This window comes from Pelecanus crispus, chromosome 8 (genome assembly GCF_030463565.1).
Source record: "Pelecanus crispus isolate bPelCri1 chromosome 8, bPelCri1.pri, whole genome shotgun sequence".
Lineage (NCBI taxonomy): Eukaryota > Metazoa > Chordata > Aves > Pelecaniformes > Pelecanidae > Pelecanus > Pelecanus crispus.
In genome coordinates, this window is record NC_134650.1 from 4727397 (window position 1) to 4743908 (window position 16512).

Below are 16512 nucleotides of genomic sequence, written 5' to 3' on the forward strand. Positions count from 1 at the left end.
AGAAACTTAAAAAAAAAAGGGACCTGAGATTAAAGTAGCACAGCCTTGGTTATCAGAGAAATAATCCCATGTATTACAGAACTAAATTAATTCTGTGGGTAATTTCACTTAGTTCTCTTCTGATTTAACAAAAGTCTGCATTTATTCAGTGTTACATCAGCATTTTATCCCCTTTATTACTGTGGAAAGCTTACAGGTTGTTTTTCTTGAGCTGATGCTTTTCAAATCTCCTCAGAAATCTGATTTTTAGCTAAGAGCTACAGGAGGTGAAAGTGTTGACTAGAATATTCTGTAAAAAATTAATGAAGCGTCAATTCTTTCAGTCAGCCTAGTTCATTATGACAATAAGATATATTTTTCAAGCAACATGATACAGTTAAACTCAAGGTGTGTAACTACTTGGATGTATCAATTTCTCAATTACTTTTTAAAAATCAAAATATCATCTTTCATCAAGTCAGGATTGCAGGGAAGTGCCTGGCTGTCACTGTTAAGACAGAAACACTGACAGTGTGTGAATATAAACGTTCATTCTTAAGAGAATAGCTCATTTTGTGACTTTGTATCCTATCCGTATTATAGGAAAATAATGAAGCATGCAGATATTTCAAAAAGAAAATACATAAAATGTGACAGTGAAAGAAAATTTTCCAAATGCAAATTAATGTCTAATCCAAGAGACAGGAACAAACAAAGATAGAAATATCATAAAGAAAAAAGGCATTACTATTTTCAGTACTATGATCATAGCAGAAGCATAAAGAAAACTGTAGAAATTTTATGTAGCTTAACTAGGGAGGAAAATACCCAGAGTAAAAAGGTACAGGTACAGCTTTAGGTGGAGTGATCCATTAAAGTTCCAGTGCTTTAGGTGGAGTGATCCATTAAAGCTGAGTGCTTAAATGATGCCGGGTTTTTCCCAGTGGGATCTATGGTCCATAAATCCCCAGCATGGCTACATGAAAGCCAGAGAACAATGCAGGCAACGAGAGCTGTGTATAAATGATCTCTGTTAGTGCTGTAATACTTGAATGTGCACTCCAACTGACCAGAGATGAAAGAAAATACTTGGAGTTCTGCAGACAATCCAAACAGTCCTGCTTGCCCTTGTCATTATCTTTTTGGGCAGCAGACTGTGCAATTTTTTTTATTCTATCTCTTATCTTCTCTTTTGATCACCAGTGAAACAAGTTTTGGACACCAACATATGAAGCAACAGTTCATTTCAGAGTTACGGCCTCCATGAGATGGATGAGCCAACACAGACAGTTCAGGATAGGGTAGGCTTACTCTCCATGGGTCTTGTCAACAGTTTGTGCATCCAGAGGTGAATGAACAACTGACACTACAATTGTTTTTAATAAAGACAGCTCTGTGCAACTGAATACAAAAGAAGACTTAAGCGTTTAGTTGCAAACTTCAGTTAATACTACTTACTAAATTTTCAAGGGTAGTATTCTAACTCCACAGAGCTTTATTAAAGAAAATTTTCTGTCAGGGAGTGAAGCTTGAAAACTTATTCCTTGTTAAGATACATCAGTGAAGGAATTATTTTGAGATAAGAATTACTCTATTACCCTATAGAATCATAGAATCGTTTAGGTTGGAAAAGACCTTTAAGATCATCAAATCCAACCATTAACCTAATACTACCAAGTCTACCACTAAACCAATTAAGGGTAGACTTATAATTAATGTCATGTTTACTGGCTTGGTGGCTGAATTATTTTTTAATGAAAGCAAAACTAGAATAGAATCATTAAGGTTGGAAAGGATGTCTAACGTCATCAGTCCAACTGTCAACCCAAAACCACCATGCCCACTAAACCGTGTCCCAAAGTGCCACGTCTACACATTTTTTTAACATCTCCAGGGATGGGGACTCCACCACCTCTCTGGGCAGCCTGTTCCAATGCTTGATCACTCTTTCAGTAAAGAAATTTTTCCTAATATCCAATCTAAACCTCCCCTGATGCAACTTGAGGCCATTTCCTCTCATTCTATGTGAAACTGCAGAATTTGACCAATACTTCTCAAGAATGTGATACACAATAGATTTGGTCAGGACAGCTCCTCTAAGTAGTATTCCACATTACAGAAATTGCCTTCATTTTTCTCACTGTCTTAGCCCAGAAATGAGTCCCTGACTCATGCCTGGGCATCCATGTGTCTTTTAAGTCAGGCCTGATTTGATATAAGTTAATATCTTAGCTGATTGTTACTAGGGAAAAATAATTTCATTATCCAGTTGTGTAACATCAAGATTGTTTCCATGACTTAAACCCAAACAAAACACTTGTAAAATTAACCAGGGCAGAATCGTGCTGCTCAGATCATCACATGCAAATCTTCTGTTAACATCACCGTCCTTTTAGAGGATATGCTGCCTATGTAAAATTGTCTGCGATAACACAATGAGACAATACAAGGCTCATGCATCAACCTTCAACCCTTGAACCTACTAATGACTACTTTGGGTGAGGTACCAATTCGTGGGGGAAAATGCATTCATTATTCAGTTATTTCTATCACAGGCCCCAATCAAAAATCAAGACTACATTGTTCTGATCAATGCAAAGCCATGCATTAAAAGACAGTTCCTGCCTGAAAGAACTTTCAATTTGACTTTATGACAGAAGGTTCCATATGGTTTTTCACAGTCTAAAGTGGGGTGAAAAGAAAGGGACAATGAAAAATGAGAATGCACAAAAAATGCACAAAAAAAAAGTTCCAAAATCATACTCAATGAAAAGTTAAATCCCCTTCCCTCCATTTTTTATAAATTTTAATACACCTAGCTCAAGAAATGAAAACCAAATAACTTTCTCAATCATTTTTATTTCTGCTGTAAAACTGATTTATTTTCAATTTTTTGCCTCAGTTTTTTCCCTTTAGTTTTCATGCTTTTCATTTAAATTCTTCACTTATTTCTAGTCTAATTGTTCTCCCCACCTATTGCTATATTCAAATGCAACCTCTGTAATTCTGAGAATACACCACAAATGTTGCTCTTGGCTGCTGTGCCAATGTACTCCCAGTACATTCAACAGAGGTGAAGGAAATTAAACAGCTTCATAAATCCCTGCTAGACTGAGGTCTGACATAACGGAATCAACGTGTTAATTCCACACATGAAGTCCCTGTACGACCTAACCAAAACCACCCACAACACAGCCCACCTTCCCGCCTTTCACATGCACTTCTCTTGTGAAACTCTGGAGTCATGTCCAGTATTAATAAAAGCTGTGGGGTTTTGTGTTGATATAAACCTTGAGAAAATGAAGTTACGTTCTCAATTACTCCAAGAGAAAGTACTTTTCTTGGAAATATTTTGGAGGACACCAAACCTTAAACATGTTTTATTATCTCAGATGTTCTGGAAGACTATTTTCAAAAGGTTTGCCTGACTGGACCAACATAAATATTTTCAAATTATAGTCTTTCCTTAATACCTATCCATGGATCTCTAATTTCTTGGGCTTGACAAAATTAGAAAGGATTCCTCACTGGCTTTTAAAGGAAATGGGAGAAGATACTTTCAAGACTGAATAAATTACCAGTGCCAGGGGTCATTTTGTCAAATTTAAGTACCTCTGATAACCCTCCTGCTGAAGACCTCTACCTTGTAATGGATGATGTTGCTGGCTGTTGCTGAATGTGAAATGATCTTCTTCCCTGCCACCCCTTTCTTCTGTGGCAAGAGTAGTGAAAAAGCTATTTATCACTCAGCAACACACTTATTTATCTCCACTTGCTTGAGCAGACTCTTTCAGAACGGAAACCTCACTACAGATTTCATACCACAGACAACTCAAGCTTTTACCTAAGCTAATGGTTGGCTCCGGTCCTTTGATCGCTAGGTCTCTGCAAAACTCTCCTGCTCCATCTGATACTGTGAGACATAGCACAGCCATATTGAGGTACGCTGCAGTTTTCCAAGTTTCACCTTTTCCCTCAAAACCATAAAGACTGCATGATTAAGTCTAGTCTTCTCTGCAGCACTAAGCAGTCCCCTGAGGCTTGCCAGAGTTTCAGACACATGTGCCATAATAACGCTCCACTAACTAAAAATACAAGATCAGAAAGAAGGAAGGGGAATAGAAGAGCCCTGAAGAAGGGAGGAACCTGCAACAAAAAGTACATAAAAGGAACAAGAGTTTAAACATCAGAGTTAACTAAAGAGCAACAAAGATCTTCTCCTTTAGTTATTCCCCATTTTGGTTGTTCTTCTCTTCTTTCTTCACCCCATTCCCATGTTATCTCCTATCCATTTCTTGTTCCTATTATTTTCTTGTCATTTGCTGTCTCAATATTTCCTCCCCCCATCACCCCACCTTTATTACCTGTAAAAATGAATCTCAAACCATGCCTAATAGCTCCATTTGTGTATATCAAGCAACACCTCATGCTTGCTCTCTTCTGGGGCAATCTTAAAGGATAACAAGAATCGCTTCCCAATGGTGTTAGAGAAAAAACATGTGACTTCATTCCAGGCCCTGGAGAGAAATGACCATAAAAAACATGCACCTTAATGAGTTTGTACCTTGCTGCAGGGAGCAATCCAGTAGGCTATGGCGAGGAAGGGCAGGCCAATGGAGACCCCGAAGACAGCCAAGAACTTCACAGCTATAGATTGCTGCCGTAAGCCTGAGAGGTTTTCATACCACATGGTGAGCAATTGTTGCTGGCAGTTGGGGTGAGCAACAAACTGCAAGAGAAACAGAAATAGAAGTATCAGCAACATTGTCTGAAGAGGATGAGACTTCAGTGAATAACCTGCTGAACTTGCCAGTGGAATAAGACAGGGCACATCTTTGTTGTCCAACATAGCTTATGTTCACAAACAGAAAACTGCAAACCAGGTACCCAAAATCCCCAGGTACTGGCAGAACATGTTTCATTTCTGCTTCTTCTCTTCTCTAGATAAAAGATTTGTTAGACAGCAGATGGTCTAGGCCAAAACCCAACATTCATCAGGGGCCAGCACTGACAAAGCACCTCTGTGGTGTCAGCATTTACATCTGAGACAGTCTACATCAAGATTCAGAAAAGACCCAGCGAGGCACTTCGATGTCGAGCTGGAAAAAACCTCTAATAACTTGCTAAAGACACAGGCCTTTGAAACAGTAGCTCAACACAGCACTAATATTACATTGCTCTATTCACTGCCTGTGGACCCAAAGTGAACGTTCTGCACTGTTCTCCTTCTCCTGTAGACTGTAAGAGGTCTGGTTGGTATTTTGCTACTTTAAACACTTTATCTGAGATTACTTTTCAAAAAATGGCAGCTCATTCTTTTCTGATCAGGCAAAAAGACAAATTTAAAAGCAGAAGGAAAGCTGTGCTGTTCTGGTACAGAAAGTACATGCTTTGTATCCTGTAACTGAGACTCTTCTTCAGTTTATTGTTCAGAGGAAAAAGAAAAAGCAAGCAGCAGACAACTGAAAAGGGCAATTTCTTAATGGTAAAATTACAGCACCACTGGATCCCACGGAAGAGTTTTATAATAAAAGAGTAAACTTCTTTATTTCATATTGTTCTTCAGGGTGATTGAATTTAGCATGTGACTATCTCTAATCACAAAGAAAGATAATTAAAAGGCAAAATAACTGAAAGAAAAGATGAAAAATAAATATGTTGCTAATGTAGTTGATTGCACGAGCAGAACTGAGTGTTTCATTTGTGAGTTTTGTGGGTGAATAAATGTTCTTAGGAGGGAGATGTAAAACCTTCCACTATTTCAAAAAGCAGAACTTTCTGGAGGTGAGGGGGAGGATGAAGAGGGTAGAGAGAGAAAGAGCAGAGGGAAGATGAGGCTACCAGGGGGCTTCGTGGTCGCTGTTGCCCCTGCCTGGCAGGGTGGACATGGACCGTGTCTGGCAGCTGCCCCGTTGCCCTGCTTCAGCCCTTTCAACTGCAGCTGCCTGGGATTTCAGCTGTAGTCTGTAGTTTTATTTGGACTGAAAAGTAGAGAAAATCCTAACTGTGCTTTCATCTTCACTATCTACAAAATGGTGATCAAATCAGGAATTTAATGGACTGTTTTCTAGGTGTTTGCATAATAACAAAACCGTTACTGTGAGTTTAAATGATCGGTTTATTGCTAGTGCAGAATGAAATACAGTTGCACAGTAATTAGGATTGCTGCGGAATAGCGCATTTCTTTCTTTAACAGCACATTACCAAGTATTTAAAATGTGCTTCTTCAGATGAATTAGGCTTTGGGGCCTGAATTTCTCAAAAAGAAAAAAAAATAGAAAATAAGGCTTTACCCCTTCCACTGAGTAAATCAGAGTGAAGAAATTTGATAGGTACTTTTAACCTCTTTTGTCTTTAGATTTTTTTCCTGGAAATATTAACATTTTAATATGCTTTCTTTTAAGCTGCTTTCGAAAAAGAAAGCTTTCAAAAAAGATAATCGGTAAGTCATCAGTCCTAGTTGTTCTGAGCATTTGAAGTTTAAGGTTAAGGTGATGACAGCAGTATTGCAAGGAGGCATTTCCTAATGCTCAGTGTTTATGTTTGTGCTGACGTTGCTACGGCTTTTTATCGTTCTGGCAAATGGACAGAAAGATGAAGTGGAAGGAAGCTAGACAGAGAATTGACTCCCTTAGTAAAACTTATTTTCAGATATGATGAATTCAATAGCAATTGTAGCAACTCTTGGAAAGGAAAATTACACTGGTGGATGTGCAGACTTCTGAGATGAAGGGCCAAAGCAACAGCCAGGCTTCCTCCTGCTCTTGTAATTGTTCACCGCATTATGAGAATCGATTCAAACGAAGAAATGCAGTTGTCATTGGCAATGAGACAGTCAAAGATTTTTGCTGGTTGGCATTTCAGAGAATTCATCAGAGATTTTAATCTGTTCATTGCTTCACTCTGTCTGGGAACAGCTACAATAAAAATACAAATACAGGAAAATCGAGATGGAATTGCCATAAAACCCGGTTCATTGGAACAATTTATTTTGTACAACGCAATAAAGATTGGCAACATGCCAGAAAGCCTTGATGGTGTTCATCTTACTCTGATTATTACCAAAATGAGGGAAAAATAAGATCAGGGTAAGAAAGATAAGAACATGAATGAGTTTTGATCTGTTATTTGCTTACAGCAAGCAGTACAGTTTTTCATTATGTTTGCTCCATCAGCTATTAATGAAATAAGCAGTGACCCTTGGACAATGCCAACCCTCTCTCTATCAAAATTTCAGAAACTGATCTTAGATCTCATCAAAGACATTACAGAGCTATTTAAGTCTCTCCCTTCTCTGGGAATGGGCACTGACACCAAGTTAAAGATTACACTAATGTTTTGCTTAGTGTCATAGGCACAGAAAAGAACAGAGTTTGAGACAAAAGCTTCAGGGCAGAATGCTTCAAAGTGTAACGAAAAATGGTGATGAGGTATATTGAATTTCAGAGACCTAAATGCTGCAATGCTTTTTCAAATTTCCCATTAAATGCTCCTTCCCTTTCTTCAGTAGTGGAAAATGAGGCTAGGAGGCTTTTAGGGGCAAACTGTGGCCGCTCCTGTGCTGCATCCCAGAAGAAGAGAAAGGCAGAAAGCATTGCAACAAGACTGGTGGGGCCGGGGCTGTGCAGAACGGCAGGATACTGCTGATTGAAATGGAAGCACTGGCAGTGGAGGGGATTGCGTGGGTCCAAAAAGAGCCATTTAAAAGCATTAAGTGCTTTATCTTATGGGCAGAGAGAGTCCCCTCCAAGCTGATAAAGGCAATGCATCAGGATCTGGGAGCTCAAGCAAAATGTTTTCCAATGTTTCTGCATTCAGAAACCTCAGTGGCAGCTTTTCTGGTCCCATGGCACAGGGACCCCAGTAGATGGCGGTGGTTTTTCCTTATACCATGCATACCTCTGATTTCGGAAGAAAATTGTACTTCCCTCCAACCTATCATTTATGCATTTTTTTAAGTTAAAAAAAAAAAAAAAATCACATATCAATCTGAAGAGCCAGCTCAAATAATGAAGCTGCCAAAGTGGTATTTTTGAGAGCCGCTGAAAGACAGGAAAGTATTAACACCTCCAAAAGCCACTGTTCCGTGCTACGGGGGAATAAAGGAATGAGATGAACATTTGTCTAGAATATAGAAAAAATCTCACAAAGCCTTCCGTGGGAATTGAAAGGACCCAAAGCAACTGTTTTACACATAAAAATAAAAAGAAAGTTTTAGAGACCACTGGGGATACCACATTGAACAATAACTTTTCCGCATTGCTATCTAATTTGATGTATGACAGCTCTTTCTCATATCTTACCATGTATATGCATTGTGGGAAAGCACTTTACAGCTCTCATGACAGAGTGAGACTTTTTTCTCAGCATACTTGTTCAAAAATGCTTGAGTTTAACTATGCAGACAATAAAGTGCCTTCATATCTCTGTAACTGTATAGTAAGTTACTTCTGATAGAAAACACTGTAATAGAGAGACTTTCTTTTTTTATTTTCTTTTCTATGGGACAGAGAAAGAGCCTGTGATGAGGACCCCAGTCACTGCTGCTGTTCAGTATTAGCACAGCAGTTGCCTGAGCTGTCAGTTGTTAGGCACCGTTTCAAACCCCTATCCAAAACACTCCATGGTCCCTACCTGGAGGGCATCTCTCTCATCCTGTGGCACTTAACAGGTAAGCTACAGCCAGGTGACAAAAACCCAGGAAATTCTTGAAAGTGTCAGACAATGCTCACACATCAAACAGAAAGAGGAAAAGAAATGAAAAAGATAGCTATCTTGGACAGAAAAATGCTGTCAGCAGAAATAAGGAAACTTATGGCAAGACAGGTAAAAGGCAGAGGTCAGCCTCAAATGATTGGAATCCATCATGCTGAGAAACCCCAGTATCTCTTACTAAAATAATTCTAATTCCCTTATGAGTGCAGAAATCTACCATTGAGGCAAAAGAATTAACCACTCAGACAGGATCATCTTGCTTTGCTAATGTACCCTACATTAAATACCAGGGGCTGAGGTAGTGTCCTGGTTTCGGCTGGGATAGAGTTAATTTTCTTCCTAGTAGCAGGCACAGTGCTGTGTTTTGGATTTAGTAGGAGAAGAATGTTGATAACACACTGATGGTTTAGTTGTTGCTCAGCACTGCTTATGCTAGTCAAGGACTTTGTAACTTCTCATGCTCTGCCAGGGGCACAAGAAACTGGGAGGGGGCACAGCCAGAATAGTTGATCCCAACTGCCCAAAGGGCTATTCCATACCATATGGCGTCATGGGCAGTATAGGGACTGGGGGGGTTGGCCAGGGAGCAGCGATCGCTGCTCGGGAACTGTCTGGGTATCGGTCGGTGGGTGGTGAGCAATTGCATTGGGCATCACTTGCTTTGGATATTATTATTATTATCATTATTATATTGTTATTATTATCATTACTATTTTACTTTATTTCAATTATTAAACTGTTCTTATCTCACCCCAGGAGTGTTTCTCACTCTTACTCCCCCAATTCTCTCCCCATCCCATCAGGGCAGGGGCAGTGAGCGAGTGGCTGCGTGGTGTTGAGTTGCTGGCTGCGGCTAAACCACAACAGGTCGGAAGGAAAAACTCATCAGTGAACCAGTGAAAACACTTTCAAAACCTGCATGTCAGAACTAACAACGCAAACTTGTGACTTCAACATCCTGCTTTTGCAGAGCTACTCCTGTCGTGTCCTCTCCAGCTCCGCCCTTCACTGTAAGCCTTATAACAAATGCTGGCAAACCTCAGCAAACAAAGCTGCAGGTCAGGTGAGCAGCGGTGTGTTTAATCAGGGAGTGAGAGCTAGAAAAGGAGCTGCATAAATAAGTTTTCAGGAGAACATTGGTAATGTCAAGAGACACTGGCAGGGGCAGGAATGAGCCATTTTTCATTCCATCACGTAGCTGCGTTCATGTCCTTCAAACAACCTTTCTGGGTTCTTTCTTAAACATTTGTCTTTCGGTGTAGCTCATTGATTCTGCAAGCCTACGTTAATTAACATGTTTTAGGTGGCAGCACCTGCTCACAGGAACCCCTGGTTGTGTGCGTAGTGCTTCACATGCCAGAGATCCTGGCAAAAATGCTGAAACTGGTTTGATGACTTATTCCAGTCAATCATCACCCCATGCCTCTGAATTATGAGGGAAAACGAGGGGATCATCAAGTGGATTGTATACATGACTTTTCCCATTTCACCAGGACGTCACCAGGGAGCACAGGAGCAGTGCTCCCGCGGGGATCCACACGTTGGGAAAACCCAGTGGGATGCTGGTGTTCCCAGCAGGACTGAAGCCAGTCCTGGTCCGGAAGGTGAGTTGGCATTTGCTCGGCAGCGGTGCTGTGCTTGAGCCAAACCACATCGGGGAGGGATGGAAAGCTGGGCTTGCCCATCTCCGCTTCTCTGTAGGCAATGTTGTGTTTCTCCCAGCGAAACCTTCATCAAAGGAGATAAGAAATCATCCTTTTTCAGTGGGTTGCTGAAATACTGTGGGAGTATCAGCAAACATCAGCAGGAGTGGAAGAAACTCAGGGAAAGGTCAAAGCAGGATATTAGTTCCACTGAAGGGTAAAAAATACACCGCAATTTCACCAAAGAGGATCAGATGAATTAAAGGGTAAACATATGCCCACATGCACACAACAGAAAAAAAAAGCAATGAAAATAATTAAAAGAACACATAATTTCCTTGTCTTTAAACCACTTTTCACTTTCGAAGATTCCTTTGATATTTTAAGCATTTTTAAGGCTTGAAGCCTAAATAAAGCATCTGGATTTATACTGAATAAAATACTTTCCTTGAACTGAAACGTACTTTTTTTTAAAAAAAAAAAAACACACCCTTTTAAAAAAAAAAATGGAAAATGTGTTGGAACAGTGTTTTGATCTGGTGAAACACCCACCTACTTGCAGAGTCATTTCACCCAATGCCGAGCAGGAGACGACAGAGCTCAGTGGGAATTACTGAAGCTTGCTCGGAAATACACAGTACAGGAAAAGGCCAACATATGCATACGCCTTTTCTTCACCTTGTACTCTGCTCTGTGACCCTCCAAGTGAACAAAGAGCCCTTTGTTTTGAAGAAACTATTCTGAGGCACCTTAACAGAAGCAAATGGGATATAATATATTTGTTTCGTGATCTGGAGTGCAGTAATAAAACGTGCCTTTAGCAAATGCTTGTGCTATTAAACTATGACAAATGAAGTTGTTAGAGGGTAAATATGGCTGGAACTTGGCTCACTGTTTGCTGTCGTGTCTGATAAGAGGTGCAAGTAAAACTGTAGAAAGTTTAAGAAAGAAATAGGAAACTGCTTGCCCTATTATTTATGAATCAAAAATAGGAAGTAAAGTTCCAATCCAAATACCCATGCTGCAAGACTGTGATCTTTTCACAAAAGAGACCTGCTCTAATTATAATTAAATTCTATCCATGGCCACAGGCCCAGTTTTTAAAACACTCTGCACCAGAGTAACCTTACAAGGGAGAGTAAATCAGCAGGTCCAAATTCCTTCATCCCGATGCAAAAAAAAAAAAATTCATGGCACCCTGTTCAACTTGGATGAAAGAAAATTGAACCGATCAAGACTCATTTCAATGGGATCTGACCATTGCATAAAAATGAACACTACATGAGAAAAGGTCCTCTGAGATATGGCAGCTGCTGCAGACACACACAGAGAACATGAAGCAAGGAAACGTCCCTGCCCGGAGGATTTCTGCAGCTTTCCCTCTGTCCCTGCGCTTCATTTGACTGTCTAATGGCATCACACAAATATTCATGAGGTTCTTGCTCTTCCTGTAGATGAGCTTTATGACAGTCTTGGTGAATATTCAGACCTGATATCTAGAGTCTAACATCAGCGTTTATAAACCTGGTAGCCAAGGGGAAAGGTTTCTATTTGCAGGCAGAGCCCAGATGAGCTGGAATTATCAGGCAAAAAAGCCCAAGTTGTGCAACCTCAGTCTCTGAGTTACTTTTAAGGCATAGACCCAGGAGTATTTATCATGGTTTTAGTAATAAATTACAGCTTTTGTAAAACCTTTCACATGCACCTTTCTGAACTAAAATATCTTCCTTATTAGAGCCATTTGGCAGTGGGGAAATACTTGCTTGCATCAAATCCCAAGATACTCACATATTTCCCAGTTTTATGGAAATTCAATATCTGGATCCACTCACTGGTTGACCTGAGTTATCTAATCCAAAATTCTGATTTAGAGCACTTAAAACCTTAGCATAGCCACAGTTTTCAACCACATCTCTTTCCTGTGACTCAGTCTGCTCTATAAAAGCAAGCATGTTGTTTGGGATAGATCTGCTGCTCTCTGCTAAATCAGTGAGTACGTTAACAGGATCGGGATCTCACTTTACAAAGGTGCCAAGAAGACAGAACCAAGGCAGTGAAGGTTGTCCCAGCATCCCAATGCTTGTGTAGTTGCCCAAAACCACCCGTGTAGTGCAGCTCTGTAGAGGAGGTGGTGCGGTCCCATTAGAATGAGCGATGTGAAACAGGATTTGACCAGGCACCAGAGTGGTGAACAGGCACAAAATCCAATAAAAACAAATTAGTCTAATAGAAAACAAAAATAATGGGGTAAATAAAACTGCCAGGACAATTTCAAATGCAATTCGCCCATTGACAGAAATGCTCTCCAGTGCTGAGTGAAAACACAAAATTAATAATCCTCTTAGTAGTGGAAGGAATGGAAGGGGATTTTTTTTTCATTCTGTTACATTTCAGTTCATGTGATATAAAATTAATTCTGATATATTTGAGGTGTATAACTAGAAAATGTAGAGCTTACACAAATTCTTTAATTGGTTCAGTTTAAATCTTGTTCTGCCTAAAGTTTCTTTATAACTTCACTTCCTTGAGACAAGGATAGAGGCTCTTTTTTGTGCTAAGCATTCTTCTATAGGGTAGTGAATAAGGTGGTTGGGTCTTGAGAAAACTTCGGTTTCATATTCTAGTGGGCTGCATGTTTTCAGAAGAGATTTATTGCTAATGTCTTTTTTCTGCTCTTTTTACATGTATGAATAAGTCTTATCACTGAATTACTTATCTGAAAACAAGCAAATGAGTTGGAAGTCCCAGCCTCTAACATTCCAAGGTTTTCACATCTGTGCAGAATCAAAACCACTTGGAAATCCTTATTATTTAATTATTCATCTGAAAACATACCACAATAAAAAGCTACCAGACAACAAGCTCCTTTTAGTGTCTAAACCAAACAACCACAGCAGGCACAGAGGGAGAATTTTAAAATGCTATAGCCTCTTTCTCCCCCAGGAAAGTCAGTAAACTATTTTCCCTTGGCTATGTGGTGAGGAAGGGCTGGGCGGGTGCTCAAACTCAGATGCCTCCAGTGTAGATGGCTTCACTCCCAGCAGAGCTGATGGAGAGAAGGACTCACTCATAGGATGAGACTCCTCTCACCATGAAGTGTAGAATCATAGAATCATAGAATGCTTTGGGTTGGAAGGGACCTTGAGAGGTCATCTAGCCCAACCCTCCCTGCAGTGAGCAGGGATTGAACCCATGACCTTGGCGTTATTAGCACCACACTCTAACCAACTGAGCTAACCCAGCTAGAGTCCCAAAAATGTACTCATACATAAACATCTACAGGTGTGTGACAAGAACGTCACATAGGAGAGCCACACCCTGTGTCAGTACCCATACAGACATCCGAATTTGAACACCACTTAGGAAAATTCCCTTAGTAACTTGAAATACTGAATCTTACTATCTTTTTGAGGGGTTGTGCTCATCCCCATCTGACTTTCCATCCAAAATGCACATTAGTAGGTCTACTGCCTATGGGGAGATAGATGAAGCCAAAATTGGAGGCAACTAAGGTCAGGTCTATAGCAGATGATATTAATTGCTCTTTTCTAACAGAATTATATTATTAATAAGGGTAATTTTAAGTCCTTTCATCTGTGATGGATACCCATGCAATGGATTTGATGTGTTCCTATGCTCTCTTGTCAATGTCTTGATGGACATCTAAGACCCTGTGGCACTTTGCAAATGAAAATAATTAAGTCTTCATATTACAGAAAATTGTGAATATTGCAAACATCACTCAGGATGGAGAAATGATTCATTCAAGCCTTGAGAGGATGGATGTATGGGCAGGAAATAACAAAATGAGATTCATCTTGGAAAAGAAAAGACATTAAAACATCTGGGCAAAAGGAAATAATCAGAACCACAGATTTTAGTGGGAGGAAGGAACCTTGCTAATGAAATACTCAGAGACGTAGAAACAGTTTCTGGGAGGAAGGGAAGTAACTCCTTCCTTTTCCAATCTCTAACAAAACATCTGCAATATGCAATTAAAAAAGTAAGAAGAAAAATTACGGATAAGCTCAAGAGTCCAGAATGACCATAGTGTTTCTACTGCTCACACAGATATTAAATCACATTTGTACAGTATTGACTGGTTCTCCAGTGATAGAAACAAGAGACACTTTTCTTCCCACCACCACAGTCCAAGCCATCAATGACTCCACAAGACCTCTGTCAAATATTCTTGAAACTGAAGAGTGGAAAAAGAATAACTAGGGATTACAGAAACAAAAGCAAAAAGCCAACTCCCTGAAAGCTTTTTTCTTGAGGAGTTCTCCTTGAGGCTTCACATTTAGATGCTAAAACAGAACCCTGTCCTGCTTCAAGACATATCTGTGCATGTTACAACATTGGGGTACAAAAAGATCAATGTTCGTCCCATGGGAAATTCCTAAACTTAATTTTGCTCCAAAGAAGGACAAACAGCCGCAAGAGAGATTTTCTGTGACCTACATAGCTCTGAAAGCTGTGGAGTTGAAACATTTCATTTGGGTTACCAAGACGTGGTTTTCCATTTGTGTTAAGGTTAATGCACAGGCCGCGCACGAGGTGGTGGGCGGTGTGCCCTGGTGTGCCCTCTCCGCCTTTGCCCTGCAGCAGTCCCACCCCAGGGCATGGCACTGCAGGGATTTGCAGGATAACTGCAAATTGAGAGCACACAGAGCCATAGCTACCCACCATGGAATATGGCACAGATATACTCCTTGCTCTTCAAAAGGAGGAGTTTCAGAACTTCTTGTCATCCTTGGGCTTCTCCTGCCCTCTGTTCTCCAGCTTATTTTCTTGTGCTTCTCTTGCAAACACCAAGCTTTCCCAGTTAACCTTCCTAAGGATGTGCTCGCTGAGCTCTGCCCCAGCCTGTGTTTGGGGCAGTGTCTGCTACTGCAGAGCTGCCTCCTCAGCAGGAGCAGGGCTGGTTCTTTTGCCCGTTCAGGGACGAACCTTCTTTAGCTCCTGTGTGGGGTGGAAATGCTGCAGGTGGGGCCCCACTCAATGGTGAGAAGGACCCTGGAAGGCATTTCTTGCACAAGACAGTGTGCGGGGTAAAAATGCATCCTCTGAGCAAACGAACAGGGAGCACAGGTTGTTGCAGCAGCTCATGAGAGCTGGGACTTCTCATGCCCTTAAGTATCTGAGTCATGTGACCAATGCGGTGAAAAATTATAATCTAATGCAGCCATGAGTATTCTGTTCGGAGCATCCTCCATATGTTAATTATTAATAATACAGTTATGAGAAAAGTTCCTGTTCCAGCTCTCTATTAAATAGGATTTACACAGCCATCTGGTGTTCTGTTTAATTCTTATTAATTTTTTTCTTCAAACCCAATTTGTGTGTCTTACTGTTAATTAAATTAAAACCCGTGAAAGAGAAAGGTGCTCTGGCTTTGTGATGGCTATGAAGTGAGCTGCTGAGAAAACAGAGGTGGGCATTCAATATTTGCAATTAAAAGAAGACAGCAACGATAATTCTGACATTGGGAAAGAAGGAGAATGAATGTCACCTCCTACAGAGAAGCAACAGCTTTAGACTTAAAGGTAAATGTCGACATATAAGCCCCCTGCCAACATTAAAGAATGACAAGAAAGGAGCATAGCAGTGCAGACAAAAATGAGAACAGAAAATATGAAGGGCTCTGTTAAGCTGATATACACCAGTAAAATGGTTTTGTTGTGGTATGTCAAAACCTGCATTTTTGGCTGTCCAAGGGAAGAGTCCAAGCCAGAGTTGACCCAACCTCTGTACTTCTGCCTCTCACAGGTAGAAATCACACCCTGGCTTAATTAGAAATGAGTTCACACACAGGAAGACCTGCGCTACCCTTATATTTCCAGTATCTGACTGGAAAAAAAAAAAAAAAGTTTAATTGTTTCAAGAAAAGAAAAAACATTCTGCAATTTTCAGTCAAGAACGTGAAGTAAACTCTCACTTAGATGTTGTAAGCCTGCATGAAGAACAGCTGAGAGTATCCTTTGCTCAAGGAGATCAAGATCGGTTTTATTTTCTTTCCTTGGGACCAGAACTCAAATTTAGCAACTCAAGCCACTTTTGGCTATAACCCACCAGAAACACCCAATCTAGATAACTCCTGTTTCACCTTAACACTGCTTTTAATTTTGCCATTTCCATGAGTAGCTGCTGGACTCGGCCACAGTGGTTATTCTCC

General features: G+C 40.3%; 1 protein-coding gene across 1 annotated transcript in view; it reads right to left on the minus strand.

Moving 5' to 3' along the window:
- Positions 1–16512, minus strand: part of TRPC7 (transient receptor potential cation channel subfamily C member 7) — a 73712-nt gene that overhangs the window by 28408 nt on the left and 28792 nt on the right. The window contains exon 3 of the mRNA XM_075715162.1: positions 4544–4708. Within this exon, the coding sequence (XP_075571277.1) occupies positions 4544–4708 (165 nt within the window). The remainder of the gene's footprint in view (positions 1–4543; positions 4709–16512) is intronic.